At 37.8% G+C, this 14,222-nt stretch overlaps 2 protein-coding genes across 2 annotated transcripts; both read left to right on the top strand.

Annotated features, from left to right (window-relative positions):
- The first annotated feature begins 901 nt into the window (after window positions 1-901).
- LOC111225429 (sentrin-specific protease 2-like) lies at window positions 902-7,229 on the top strand. Its single transcript, XM_022750286.1, has 17 exons — window positions 902-1,253; window positions 1,923-1,984; window positions 2,080-2,192; window positions 2,972-3,038; window positions 3,161-3,242; window positions 3,428-3,602; window positions 3,708-3,814; window positions 3,942-4,024; window positions 4,445-4,493; window positions 4,573-4,645; window positions 4,751-4,894; window positions 4,986-5,117; window positions 5,354-5,578; window positions 5,710-5,789; window positions 5,883-5,967; window positions 6,055-6,150; window positions 6,258-7,229. The coding sequence occupies exons 1-17, from the start codon at window positions 1,075-1,077 to the stop codon at window positions 6,318-6,320; spliced, it is 1,815 nt and encodes a 604-aa protein (XP_022606007.1). The 5' UTR covers window positions 902-1,074; the 3' UTR covers window positions 6,321-7,229.
- Window positions 7,230-8,933: 1,704 nt separating this feature from the next.
- LOC111225526 (transformer-2 protein homolog alpha-like) lies at window positions 8,934-13,914 on the top strand. The gene is made up of 8 exons (XM_022750459.1): window positions 8,934-9,080; window positions 10,682-10,815; window positions 10,958-11,117; window positions 11,650-11,838; window positions 12,309-12,424; window positions 12,545-12,721; window positions 13,044-13,114; window positions 13,278-13,914. The coding sequence occupies exons 1-8, from the start codon at window positions 9,048-9,050 to the stop codon at window positions 13,286-13,288; spliced, it is 891 nt and encodes a 296-aa protein (XP_022606180.1). The 5' UTR covers window positions 8,934-9,047; the 3' UTR covers window positions 13,289-13,914.
- The last annotated feature ends 308 nt before the right edge of the window (window positions 13,915-14,222 follow it).

Here is a 14,222-nt window from a genome sequence, read left to right as displayed (position 1 = left end):
ATAACAAGAATAGAGTAATGGAACAGAACAATAAGAAAAAAAAAAGGCATAGGCTCTATTAAAGCAGTCACAGGCAGATGAGATGTGTATAGGTTTTTCTCTCCATTTTACCATATTTTTCTTTTGCCTTAGTTCATTCTTGGCCTTTTCATACATGGCATGCTGAATAACTATTATTTTGCTATCATAAAGTTACTGCTGATAAGTTAGACCTCTGTTTATTTCACTTGTAGTGAGATTTATGATTACTAAATTATTACGAACACCCAAGATTGAATTTACAAAATACATTTTATGAAACTAAGTCAGACTTTTAACTTATCAGAATGTATATTGTTAAAATTCAGAAACTAAATCAAAATTATGAGAATATGAGATCTAAATCTATAAATCTAAATCTTCGATCATAGATTCAATTTTTTTGTCTTTTTTGGTCTATTCTTTGAACAATTCAGAATCATAATGATCTTTATTAGCGAAGCATGTTTGTGCTTAAGAATTTGACTCTGGTGTCTAATCGCTCGCAATGTACCAATAATAATGTTCAGGAAGATACATATGGATATACAGCAAAAACAAGTACAACCAAACTGATCTAATTGCAAATTTCATTAACTCCGAGACAATTAAACATTTCCTCCTTATTTCTGTTTCTGAGTGTCAGTGAGATGTTGATCATTATTACATAACAGCTGATATCTGAGCTGCTCAGCAGCAGCCAATGATATTTTGATCTGCCGCTGACGTTCTTTACCTTCTCGGTCAGGGGTTGGTTCGTTTATTTACTCCTCAAAAGCCGCTTGTGAGCGGTGTTCCAAATCTTGTTTCCAAACAGATGTACTGTAAGAGTCCGCCCACGCGCCTTTTCCGTCGACGTACAAAACGTTCGCACTACGTGAAACATCAACACGGTGTGACGCACATCCTTCGCGTTTCAGCACAGTGATGCTAACGCTTAGCTAAGGTAACGGTGGGCGGTCTGTGTCGTAGATCGTTGTTTGACTTCTTATCTGCGGTGAAATAGTCCTGGCCCACGTAGAAGACCTCGTTACAATTTTCTCGTATTTGTCTGGGATGTATGGATGGATAGTTGACGGAATCTCGTCGCTGTTTGAGCCCATTACGGGGCAAAACCCCACCGAGTGGCCCGGGAAAGGTAACGTTAGCCAGGAGGTACCCACGCGACCTGGCGTTAAAGCGGGAGCACAGCGGCAGGAGAGTCACGGCAGACCGGCTAAACGGAACTACCAGAGGTCGGTTGTTGAAGATAAAGGCTATTTTTAGTACTCTGTGTAATACCAGTTGTATTGTACATCCTAATATCCGCCTGGTTGGCTACTAATCAATCGGATATTGTAGCTAAGGTCGGAGGTTGGTGTCTGGAAGTCTCCTAAGTATTACTAATCAGCAACATAAAAAGTAATGTGATATAATATATTCGTGTAAATATTGCCTTGTATTGTTGTCAATGTGTTGTAGTATTGGAAAACTGCTATCCTTTAACGTTTATTTCCTGTGGTATGAGCAGCATTTTAGTTGTGATGGGCATGTTTGACAATTGTTTGATTGACGTCAACCTTCTTTTGACAATTTCCTCATATTTTATAGACCATTGTATTAGACTGACTTGTCAGATTAATCAATAATGAAAGTACTGAGGTGTAGCCCTAATATTTTATCCATCTCATTTATATCAATGAGGGTAGACTAAATAGTAGAGACACCACCCAGTATAATACAATACAGCTTTAAACTACATCATCTAAAATGACCATAAAATTCAATCAACACTTAAACAGATTAAACAAAGAATGAACATTATCACCTTGATAAAGATTTAATGTGATTTGATATCATATCACTGAGAAAATAATATTGAGATACAGTTGATATCATCCATCTCAAATCTTTTTCTGTTACAGTGTTGATGTTGCAGACAATGTTTGCCAGAGTGACCCGGTAGAGGTGAAAAGACGCAAGCGAGGTTTGTCTGCAAAAGAAAACAAAACGTCTTGATATTTATTCTAAACATGTAGTCAAATAGAGAGGGTTGTTGATTTGTTGTGTCCTCTGTTTCAGATGTAGTCATCAGCTTTGTGAAGAAGACTGTGGCCGGGGTAGCAGGTCTGCTCAGGCTGCGAAACCCGCTGACCACCAGGCGTGAGAAGCCTAGATATTATGAAGAGACACAGGTTTGTGCTCGACCTACCACCATCAAAAACGTGCATTTGGAATTTGGTGGAGGAAAACTAACAGTGGTGGAAGACGTATTCAGATCCTTCATAATATACCATTATTTCCACCAATGGAAATTACTGTTTGATGAAACAGATGTACAGCTGCTGTGTTGAATGTCCAGTGGACTTTTCGTTTTGTAGATATCAATTGTCCTGTTTAGATTTGGTCAGAAATGCTTCCTGGGTGGGAATAGTACTAAATAGAGGAGCATTACATGCAAACTGCACTGAGGACACATTTGGGAGTGTTACTGTATTTTTTTAGGTTGTGTCCGACTTTTTTGTTTTAAAGATCCACCTACACACATTTGTAGTTTGCATATACAAAAATAAACCTACAAAACGTGGATATAGTTGATTTGCCTATACCAAACAACCCAGTTTCAAAGGCTTTACTTGCAGCAAGATGTTCAGTAGCCATTGGAGTCCTCTCCTCTCTGTTCAGCAGTGACCAGATACCTAAATGTAACATCAAATGTGAACAGGCAAGAAATGGTGACAATGTGCGTAATTAAGTTCCATTTGAGACACATTCTGATAACATGAACTATAATGCATATCGAGTAGCTCAAGACACAAAATTACTAGGTGTGAGCAAAGTCAGTGTGACTGCTACACTGTACTAGACACTTAAAACTTTTTTAACCAGTAGGGTTTGGACAAGAACATCAGAAAACAAGCACAACCTAGGCTTTCTTCATCTTTAATGACCTTGTATTTCCTCTGTGATTCAGCCTGTCACTCTGATGGGGATAGATGAGCTCCACACCTCATGGTTGAACAATACTGAATGGAGAATGGGTAAGTGGGGGCAGCTGTTACTGCAGGAAAATACTAAATTTGTCTCATCCACATTCTTTCCTGTGTAGTCCTGTCATCATAATCCCTGTCTTCATTCGGATGATTTTTTCTTTATTCCACAGATAAACCAGTGGGTGGAGTGAATGAGAGGAGTGGCAAAAATCCCTTTCAGGGATCCTCACCTCCTTTAATGAGGAAATACAGGTAGGTGATCCAGTATTTGAGACTCTTTATTCCTACCCTACACCACCTCACTGCTGTTTTAACCTTTATGTATCCAGTTGTCTATGATTATATTTGTAGAGCTGTCTTATTCATCAATGTTTGTTCATTAGTGTCATCTTTTGAGGATGCTCCCTTGCTAATGTACATAACCTTTTTTGATCCAGTGGGACAGCGCTCTCTGCAGGCCTTGCGGACAGGGGGAAGGACAGGGAGAGGAGAGGCTCCCTTCAGCTGTTGCCCTCTAGGTCTGTTCTGAGAGTAGGAACCGCTAACCCTGACCCAGCCTGCAATGGCTTTGGACACAGCCGCTGCTACAAGCCCAGTCTTACTGTGGAAGAGGTAAAATAATGTTTTGAGTTATATTTACCAAGAGAAACACCTCATAATCACACCTAAAGACTGATATTTGGCCTAGTCAGTGACGTGTTTGGGTTGTGCCTCTAGGCCATAAAGCAGAATAATAAGGAGCACTACAGGCGCTTGCTGGAGATGGTGACAGAAAAATACAGCAAAAGTCAGCCACTACCTTTCAACCAAACAAAACCGCAAGAGTGAGTATAACGATAAGTGTTGTTCTTTTTTTTTGAGGGGGGGGGTTCCACCAAAATCTACTCAACAGTATACCCCATGATATGAGCTGGTTCGTCCTCTCTGATCCTTTTCTCCTTTTGGTCCTAGTGAGTCACTGTCACAGGGTGATCACAAACCTGCTGCTTCAGGGAAAACCTTTGAACCAGTCCCCAGGAAGACGGCATACACAGGTAAGACACCTCTATAGACCTTACTCACCTCCAAAAATAGTAGAATCTGTAAATGTGTTTATTGTGGGTAGTTGTAAGTGATGCTTCATCTACAGATTGGTTTTTCAATATAAAATGTCATTGTTATTATAATACCATGACAATATAATTTAGTCCAAATATACTTAATTTACTTTTAATTATTGAAAAATGACTTTACAATTAATTTATAATTGGCAATACATTTTCTGTTGATCAACTAATCATTTCAGTTCTAATTACCTCAGACTTGTTTAGGGCTTTTTTTTTTTTTTAATAGATGTAAACCATTCCTTGAATAAACAGATCCCTATCCACATTACTCAGTCAGTATGTTCCTATCAGTGATAATGTTCCAGTGAACTCTGCCCCGTTGGACTGACATTTGTGTCTGTTGCACAGCTGCCCCGAGCATGTTTACATGGAGAAATGCTTCTGCAACCAAGGACAGGTTAGTGTAGTATGTATTTGCATGTGTGTGCTGCGTATGTTGATGAATTTTATTTCTATAACCTATGACTCATCTCCAGGTGGGGTGGCTTGACTTTCAGCAAGTCAGTCAACGGCAGCTTTGAGGAAACACAGTCTTTTAGAAATGCAAAGGTAGACATTTCTCTTGCTCTCTCCCATCATGTTAAAGCGTTCATGAAGTTATAATTACGTGTGAAAAAATAAATGTATTTTCCTGGCATGTCTGTGCATCGGCAGAAACAGGCAGCGGAATTGGACCTCTCTACAGAAGTAGCGACTCGCCTCAATCTAGTGGACAGAGAGACTCCTGCTGTCTGTCTGTCTGACACACATTCTGCACATACAAGGCACAGTGATGAGGACATACCTAGGCTGACCAAGGTGAGATTAAATGTTTCATAGAGATAGATGTAGTCCCACTGTGTTGAAGACAACATGGATGAACATGCGTGTGTTTATTGTCTGTGTGTAGGAAATGGCAGCAGAGGTGAGTGGTGCCCTGGCTCAGAGTGATCCCAACCTTGTTCTAAGCGCAGCTTTCAAACTTCGCATCACGCAGAGAGACCTGGCCACGCTGCAGGAAGGGGGCTGGCTCAACGATGAGGTAAGGTGTAGTAGGAGCCTGAAGACAGTTTTGGTAAAGTTCATTAAATTTGGGGTGCCAATTTTACTTATTAATTTCATTGCAATACAATCAACTTTGGTTGCAATACAATCGGTCTATATGAAGAGCTAATGAATTCACTTAATAGAACATTGTGGATCTGTTGATATGTGACCAATGTACAGTATATTTTTTAAAATGTAATATCTTGTGCCTTTTCTGCTTCCTTGGTCAAGGTGATGAACTTCTACCTGTCCCTGGTCGTAGAGCGGTGTTCTGGCCAAGCAGCAGGATTGAGAGTCTACTCGTTTAGCACGTTCTTCTTCCCCAAGCTGCGGGGTGGAGGAGGCGGACAGGCTGGAGGACATGCTGCCGTGAAGCGCTGGACCAAGGCTGTCGACCTCTTCCTGTACGACCTTATCCTGGTCCCTCTGCATCTTGGTGTCCACTGGGCAATGGCTGTGAGTCAGAACTACAACTACAACGACAATGACTGATTTATCATATGTAATATCTGTAATATTCCAGAGTTCCTATAAAAACTTGTTATTATACTGTATGTTTTAACTTTTTTTCCTCAATCTCATTCCAGGTGATAGATTTTAAATCAAAGACAGTGAAGTCATATGACTCGATGGGCCAGAGGCATGATGACATCTGTAGTCAATTACTGTGAGTAATTTGGTTATCTGGCAATTTTGAATGCTTTTTCCATTTATTCCCCTATATTATTACATAATTAGTGGCATCATGCTCATTCTCCAGACTCTATCTTAAAGAGGAGCACAAAGCAAAGAAAGGCAGAGAGCTCGACAGTGCCAAATGGACTATTGGAAGCTTGAGGGCAACTGTAAGTTAAACTCAGATGAATGACATGACACTTACATTTTGTCCTTCACTGTAAGATTAATGAGGTTGTATTGTGTATGCCTTGTAGGAAATTCCCCAGCAGAAAAATGGCAGTGACTGTGGTGTTTTTGCCTGTAAATACGCCGACTATATTGCAAAAGGAATGCCTCTCACCTTCAAACAGGTATATATTGTATATTAACTGGATGTAGGAATACTTTTTTGTATCGTTTTAATTTTAATTTTTTACATAATTTTTAAACTGAAAGTAACATCTGCCTCTGTCTACAGTGCCACATGCCCCTCTTCAGAAAGTTAATGATTTGGGAAATCCTCAATCAGAAGCTGCTATAGAGGATTGGATCAATCTCCTGTCCATCAACCGCCTAACAAGAGAGACTTTCTCAATGGGAGCAACATCTCTGTACAGTAACTACATGTTGAAAAAAAAGAAATAAATGGGCCAAAGAAGTGGACTGACATCTAACCCAGTCTTGCTGTTCTGGTCTGGAGAAATCAAACACTAGTCTTAAGAGTTAATTATGTCCCTTTTCCTATCAGGGACATATTGATGTTTTGTAATCTCTGAGTTGTAATTGGAGACATTATTAGGATGTAAGAAGTGTATGTCTTATACAAGCTTTGGCACTACTGACTGAATGGCTTTTTTTATTGACTTTGGATTGTTTCTGTTACTGTTTTGAAGTATTGCCTGAAGTGCCTTCAGCCCTCTGACACTGAGCTCAACATAGAGCATGCTTTTGTTTTTTTTATTTTCAACTCCAAGTCAGTTCTGAGGAGCTGGACTCAAAATTCATTATTTCGATTGTCATAATCAGTGATATTTTGGTGTAATTTGGCTGTTCTCCTCCTGGTTATGATCAACAAAGTGGATGGCAAATAACTACATTTAGTCTCTGTTTGACATATAGACTATGAAAATTAAAATACCTCCTTTCCATACATTAATGCATGGTTGAGTGCTTGTAATATAACTTTTGCTATTATTTATGATGTGATTGAATGAGCAAGTGTATTTGGAGTGTATGTATAGTTTGTTTTTCCTCCATGAGTGGAGTGTTAATAGTTGTTTGCCCATATGTAATAAAGCGCTGTTAGGTCTGTGAATCTTTTCCATGAGCATAATGCAAGAGGCTACTTAGGGCTATTACAATGACTTACAGTGTAGTATTCTGCATAGCAAACTACTGTACACACATGCATGTTTGAGTTCATGCTTTGAAAATGTGATTCTTTTTTTTCCCCATGTAATAAAGTATTTCTTTTTTAAATTGGCGTTTGGTATTTTAAGTAACTCATGCAGTGTTTCTGGAGGGTCCCTCTGTAGCTACAGGGTATGAATTTATATTACAATAAATTGTCACATTTATCTTATTGCACAGGCTATACAACACCTCAGCCAAAGGAAGTGGACTAATCTAATTATTATTGTTTATTTATTATCAACTGTTATTATTATTATTATTATCAACAACGAGCTAATGGACACATGAATTTCCCCTAGGGGATAAATAAAGTATTTATCTATCTATCTATCTGGACCTTTGTAGTCTATGTCCACAAAGTACAACCTCTGGTTTGGATTTGATCATTTAATCAGATTAAATAGGTTGTAAAATATGAAGTGACAGGACCTGGTTAAGGTCGTTGATATGTGTTTTGTTATGAAATGACATATTGCAACGCTATTGTTAGAATGTAGGTTAAGGTAATGTTAACTCCGAAGCCGGCACCTGTTTTCATGGCGACAGTAAACATTAATGTTGCGGACTGAGGGAATGAAAGCAGGGTGCTGGATTTTATACATTGTGATGATGATGAAGATACATTGTAAACAGACCACATTTCATACACATCTATCTATCCAGATTTTTACATTAGTGTGTATACCGCGGAATGTTCACAGCTAAAGTGAGCGACATCACAGAGTGGGGAGAAGCTGTTCATCCTGTCTTAAAGATTTCTGTTGAACTCTAAATGCTGCATATCACAGTGGATCTTTGTGTAATTTATGCCCTGGTAAAACAACCAGCTGCTACTGCCCCAGACAAACAAACAAGTGACAAGGAAGTGACATCCTGTCGAATGACCTGCCTGCCTGATGAGAGGACTGACAGATCATATTTTCATTTTGACCCCAAAAGAGCGTAGTGACATGTATACATTATTGTAATGGACTGAGGGCGCAGTTTGCTTATTGTATTTGAATATTGTCACTGTAGAGCAGGTTAAGTATTTCAAAATTAATTATCAATAGCGTTTGAATCCAATTTTCATTCATAGAACGCCCACGAATATGTGAAAATGAAAATGCAAATTGGATTACTTGAACCTTATCTAAGATTTGGGACCATGCTTACATCAACACACCTTAAATATTTAAAATTAAAATAGCACAAATTGTTAAACTCAATAGTTAGAATTTGTGCACTATGTATAATTTCTTATTGTTCAAACTTACAAATAAGTGTAAAAATATATACTCAAGTGTTTAATGTTAATTTGACAAGAGGTCACTTTCTTGTTCAGGGAAATGAAAATATTGTTTTCACTTCACAAAACAAAAACACAAGTTTATAAGTAATATTTATGTATTTTAGTGCAATAAAATGCAATAAAAATAATAATAATAAGTCTTAAAATTAGCTAAAATGTAGTTCCAAAATTAAATTAATTGCTTAAATATATATATAGGGGACCATTCAATAAAACGATTATTATCTTAAGTAGTAGTAGAAGTAGTAGTATTACGCTTAATTAAATATTATTATTATTATTATTATTATTATTACTATTATTATTATTATGCTTGATTATATGATTATATGTGTCATTTATTTGCCCTTTAAATATCTGCTTTTCTGCCAAATAAAGTTTTTCTAGACGCTTTTATTCTGAAGATCAAACCGGAAGAGGGCAACGATCTACTCTAGCTGCACAATCTGCCCATTCAGATCAAACCGGTTTGCTTTGCGGTAGACTCGGTGATATCAAGTTAAATCAGTTGTTAAGCCAGTTTACAACGCACTATTTATACATCTGCTGTCTAGTTACATAAATATGAGCGACAACGAGAAAGAGTTCAGGGAGCAGGTGAGTTGTGTTTATGACTAAATAACGGTTCAAAAATAGAAGTTAAGCTAGCTAACCATAGCTAGCTAGCTTAGCTGTTAGCTGCGTTTGCAGGTCTGGTAATGGAAACAAATTTCGAAAACTGGCCGCAAACCTGAGAGAAGTGTGTTCTATGTAAGGCTGGCCGTTTTGTGTGAACTATTATAAGTGATACGCTCCTACAAATATATAGTACCACAGTGTTGTTAATGTTGATGTAACGTTACCTTAGCTAAAGCAAGAGGCCTACAAAGCACAACAGCGCGGAGATGTGACCGCTGCCCGGCCATGCTACTTTGATTTTACCGCTTATTTGTAGCTCAATTGTTACTTAGCTGTACCTATTGAAATACCCACCAGCCAATATGAAATATCAACAGCAAGTCACTTTAGAAATTAACTTTCAGCTTTGTGTCAGTACATGGTAGTTAGGGCCATTGAAGACCATCAGGGCTGCAACTAATGAATATTTTTGTCATCAGTTGTTATTTTTTCGATTAATCGATTACTCTTTTGGTTAACAATATTTGTCAATTTCAATCATTTTTCATAGCTCAAAAAGTTAATGTCTTGTTTTGTCTAAAAATCCAAGGAAGTTGAGTCTACAATCACAGAGGACTAAAGAAACATGAAAATATTCACATTTGAGAAGCTGAAACTAGAGAAATTTGGCATATTTACTTTTAAAAAATTACTCCTAAATATTAATTGATTATCAGAATAGTTGCTGATTATATCTCTGTCAATTGACTAATCGATTAATCGACTAATCTTGCAGCTCTCAAGACAATAGCAAGCTAACATACAAACGTGTATTCACCTAATATATGTTGTTTTCTGGTTTTGCTGTTGTTTTCTTTGTACATTTTAGTTTTTAACAGAAACCAACATGCCTTATCACCCTTGTTTGTTCTTTGTTAAGGTTGAGGTTGGAAGAAAGAAAAAGGCGGAAGACGTTTCAGATGTGAAGTTGTTAATGTTTGAAGCTGATGGTGTTGATGCATGCTAATGTATTGGATGCTGAAAAGAAGCAATCAAGATCTGTCCCCACTACTAGTGTTGTAATGGCAGATGGTAAATGGGGGAAGAGGAGGAAAAAAGAAGTCATAAGGTCAAACAGAAGAAAGAAGAAATGAAGGGTTGTTTTGAAGTAATGAAGTTAAAGAAGTTATGAAGTTAAGATCAGAAGTTTACCAGGGTATGAGTAATTTCCTAACAGCCTGCTATGTTATTACTCTTTCATTCTGTTTCTTTCTCTAAAGCATGCACTTTTTATTTCCTCTCTGTGTCAGAAACATCACTGGTCAATCCCTCCATACCATTTAGGTTTATTCTGTGTGCAATCTGAAATTCAGCTAAATTATTTCATTTCTACTTTAAATATCTGTTGCATTGTATGAACTTTTATGATCAAATTCCTAAATATTTAGTGTCAAACCTGTTTAATGCCAAAATGTGGTGAACTCCCTCTGAAAGGGGCATGTAGAGGGTGAACGCAGTCACTTCCTGTCCCCTTTTATTCTTGTTTTTTGGCAAAACCTTGGCTTAGGAGTGTTTCTGACCTCAGTGTCTGGTCTGTCCAGGACTCTCGGCCTGGCTCGAGGAGTGCGTCCCCTCGGGGGTCAGCGAAATCCACCAGCCGCTCACCAGCACGCTCCAAAGATGGCTCCCGCCGTTCCAGGTCCAGATCTCGTTCTCGATCCAGATCCAAATCCAGGTAATATGGGTTTAATTTTTCAAAGTTGGCTGTGGTGTGTAGTTCATTTGTACACAAGAACTACATTTCTCAAACTTAATTATGAGTTTAATTATGATTTATTGTATTACACACATGAATAATAGTTTATGTCTATCCCCAGGTCCCGGTCCCACCGAAGCTCACGTAGACACTACTCCCGCTCTCGTTCCCGCTCACACCGACGCCGTTCCAGGAGCCGATCTCGTAGCTGGGAGTACCGCCGCCGTAGGAGCCATAGCCGTTCCCCCATGTCAAACCGACGCAGACACATTGGCAATAGGGTTCGTAGAGTCTTTTATACATGCTCAGGCTGCAGTTCCTATGGGCCTTCTAATTTGTGAATTTGTAATTTAATGTTTTAATGATCTACAAAGCCCTTGATCTAAAGAAACTTCATGGACACACTAGTGTTTTCAGTTTCTTAATTTGATAAGATCATGAGTAAATCTCCTTTGTGGTGTGTAATCTTCATGAATTTTACATATAAAAAAAACGTTGAAAATGCAAATTGCTGCAAAGTCCTCAAATTTTCTCAACTATCATTTTATCACAACATTATAATGTTACTTCATTTGCAGCTATTTTACCTCACCCTTTGAATTGACCAACTTGTACACATCAAATTACAAAAAAAACTTGACAAATACAATGTGCATGCATTTATAAACTGCCTATTTTCACATTCAACAGAAACATTTTCCAATTTTCTCTGTAATACCCAGGTGCTGATATGCTCTGAAAAGAAGGATTTTGTAGCAGTGATGTGGCAGGTTGTTTGTGTACAATATTTTCACACTCCTTTTACTCTCACAGGCCAACCCAGACCCCAACAACTGTCTGGGTGTGTTTGGACTGAGCCTGTACACCACTGAGAGGGATCTGAGGGAGGTTTTCTCTAAATATGGCCCTTTGAGTGATGTCAACATTGTGTATGACCAGCAGTCACGTCGCTCAAGAGGCTTTGCCTTTGTCTACTTTGAAAACTGTGAGGACTCCAAGGAGGTAGGAAGAAGATGGTGATACGTATTTAAAAATGTTTTCACAGTTTACCTTCAATTTCTCAGCAAATAAGATTCGATATCATCAAGTACTTGAATACTTTTTGGTTTTTACCGTTTAGCAATTTTAATACATTACTTTTTCCTCTAGTAGCCTGCGATGGATGTTTTGTTTTATGAAAGTGTATTGTGTTGGTGAGAGAAGTGTGTTTACTGACAGGAAAGAAGTGAAAGTTAATCGTATCTTTTTTGGTAAAATTATAACGATATGATTTATTGTTGAAACTTCTCTATAGAGTTTCTGTTATTAATGACAACCATCATATAAATAGGTTCTGTTGGAGTTGAATGAGTGTTTGTGCATTCAGTACACTTGCATCTGAATTCTATGCAATGCACTGAAATTAAATGTTTAACACGAAAAGCATTTCATTAGTTTACTAGATAAAAAGTCTACTTCTGACTGTGTTTCAGGCCAAGGAGCGTGCTAATGGAATGGAGCTTGATGGACGCAGGATCCGAGTGGATTTCTCCATCACTAAACGAGCCCATACTCCCACTCCTGGAATCTACATGGGACGTCCCACATAGTGAGTGTTTCTTAACCATGCAGGGTTTTATATGTTACATAAGGGATATATTCTGGAAGTTACTGAGTGTGTTGTCTTTTAAGGTGTCACCAACGTTATTTCTATGTGTGTTCTTTTAAGTGGGGGTGGTGGTGGCAGTGGCGGCGGCGGCGGAGGCGGCGGTGGTGGTGGTGGCAGTGGTGGTGGTTCGTCACGGCGTGTCTCGAGGGACTATGACAGGGGCTACGACAGAGGTTATGACAGAGGTTACGATCGTGATTATGATCGTTATGACGACCGAGAGTACAGATCATACAGGTGGGTTCTTTTTGGCCTGTTTGGCCCAGTATTTCACTTGACTTTGACAAGTGATAGGACTGCATCTATTAAAATGATAAATTTTCAGAATGGAATAGTCTACTGATAACTCTTAAGGTTGTATAAGAATATTTTAAAGATCTAGAATAAATATGGCTGATATTAAGTTGGCCAGATGTCTTAAAAATAAATTATGAAACAAAATCCTGGCTTTTTTTTTTTTTTTTCTGGCTCAAACGAATAAATTAATTCAGTTATCCTAATTATGTTTAACATTAAAAGCCCCAGGTGAAGTGTGGTGGTTTTCTTTTTCCCTCTACAGACGCAGATCTCCATCTCCTTACTACAGCAGAGGGTATCGCTCTCGATCCCGATCCCGATCCTACTCACCACGTATGTTGATGCCATCTTTCTATTATTTGGCTGCAAGATATATTGACTTAGAATTTGAATATATTGACTTATTTACAGTTTATATGAAATCCAGATGTTACCTTCGCACATACCATTTATTTGATCCACATTTGTGTTCTTTTTGTCATTTCTTTTTTCACAGGTCACTACTGAGCAGTGTGAGAAGAGTCAACGACAGATTTAGTGTTATTGTTTAAATACTTGTTTCTTTAATGTTTTTTGAACATATTATATATGTGATAGGAATTCAGGATTTGATATATATTAAAAGCTAAACCAAGTTCTCCTGAAAATGCAGTGTGTCTGAGCACCGAAACATAAATGGTGATTTTAATCTTTACCTAATTTGTCGGAAGTGTCATGAAAAGTTCATGAAGAGTCATGAAAAATTTGGTTCCGGTGAAAACAGGCAATTCTGCAGATCTACACCAAATATCAATCACTTTTCACTTGAATTGAAATATGTGAAATCACAATAGCTAAGAGAAATCTGAAACAGAATCTCTTTGGTGTTGATAATTAAACAGTTCTGGTTTCTTTATGATTGGCTGGACAGACTTGATTTTACATCAGTATTATCAAGTATTTTCTGTGGACATTATATTACTATTTCACATTTAGCTGTTTGTATGTAGCTGGTAAAATTGTCAAGATCCTAGTTTGCTCCGGGATGTATTTGAAATACCATGTTTGTTTTTAATTTTGTCTTTTTTGGTGCAAAGTACTTTTTATGGGGTCGGGCGGGGGGTTGTATATAAACAATAAAAAAAATAACTTGGGTCATTTGCTCTGATTATTAACACTGAAGTATTATGTAATAGTTGCACTGCTACATGGTTTTAGATACGGCAAGAATGCTGCAGGTGTTGGACCACGAATTCCCATCAAACATTTGGCGTTACTTTTGTTTTGATTTTGTTTTTTTGTTTTTTTGTTTTTTTTCTTGACAGAAATAAAAATGTTACTGCTTGGACTTCAAGCACGCACTGTCATTACATTTTTACATTTTTTTTTTATATTTGCGAAGAAATGCTACATGTGTATATACAAATGTATGATGTTCTACAGGCAGCCCATACACTCTCTA

This window comes from Seriola dumerili, unplaced genomic scaffold (genome assembly GCF_002260705.1).
Source record: "Seriola dumerili isolate Sdu_G_001 unplaced genomic scaffold, Sdu_1.0 BDQW01000149.1, whole genome shotgun sequence".
NCBI lineage: Eukaryota > Metazoa > Chordata > Actinopteri > Carangiformes > Carangidae > Seriola > Seriola dumerili.
Note: the sequence above shows the minus strand (reverse complement) of the source record. Positions and strands in the feature narration are given on the sequence as shown.

What these genes read in the sequence shown, in the direction of transcription:
- LOC111225429 (XM_022750286.1), top strand. Translation starts at nt 1,075, where the DNA reads ATGTATGGATGGATAGTTGACGGAATCTCGTCGCTGTTTGAGCCCATT. An exon ending in CCTTTAATGAGGAAATACAG is followed by an intron (nt 3,243 to 3,427) that starts GTAGGTGATCCA and finishes TTTTTGATCCAG; the next exon opens with TGGGACAGCGCTCTCTGCAG. An exon ending in GGGGCTGGCTCAACGATGAG is followed by an intron (nt 5,118 to 5,353) that starts GTAAGGTGTAGT and finishes TCCTTGGTCAAG; the next exon opens with GTGATGAACTTCTACCTGTC.
- LOC111225526 (XM_022750459.1), top strand. Translation starts at nt 9,048, where the DNA reads ATGAGCGACAACGAGAAAGAGTTCAGGGAGCAG. An exon ending in ACTGTGAGGACTCCAAGGAG is followed by an intron (nt 11,839 to 12,308) that starts GTAGGAAGAAGA and finishes ACTGTGTTTCAG; the next exon opens with GCCAAGGAGCGTGCTAATGG. An exon ending in TACATGGGACGTCCCACATA is followed by an intron (nt 12,425 to 12,544) that starts GTGAGTGTTTCT and finishes TGTTCTTTTAAG; the next exon opens with TGGGGGTGGTGGTGGCAGTG.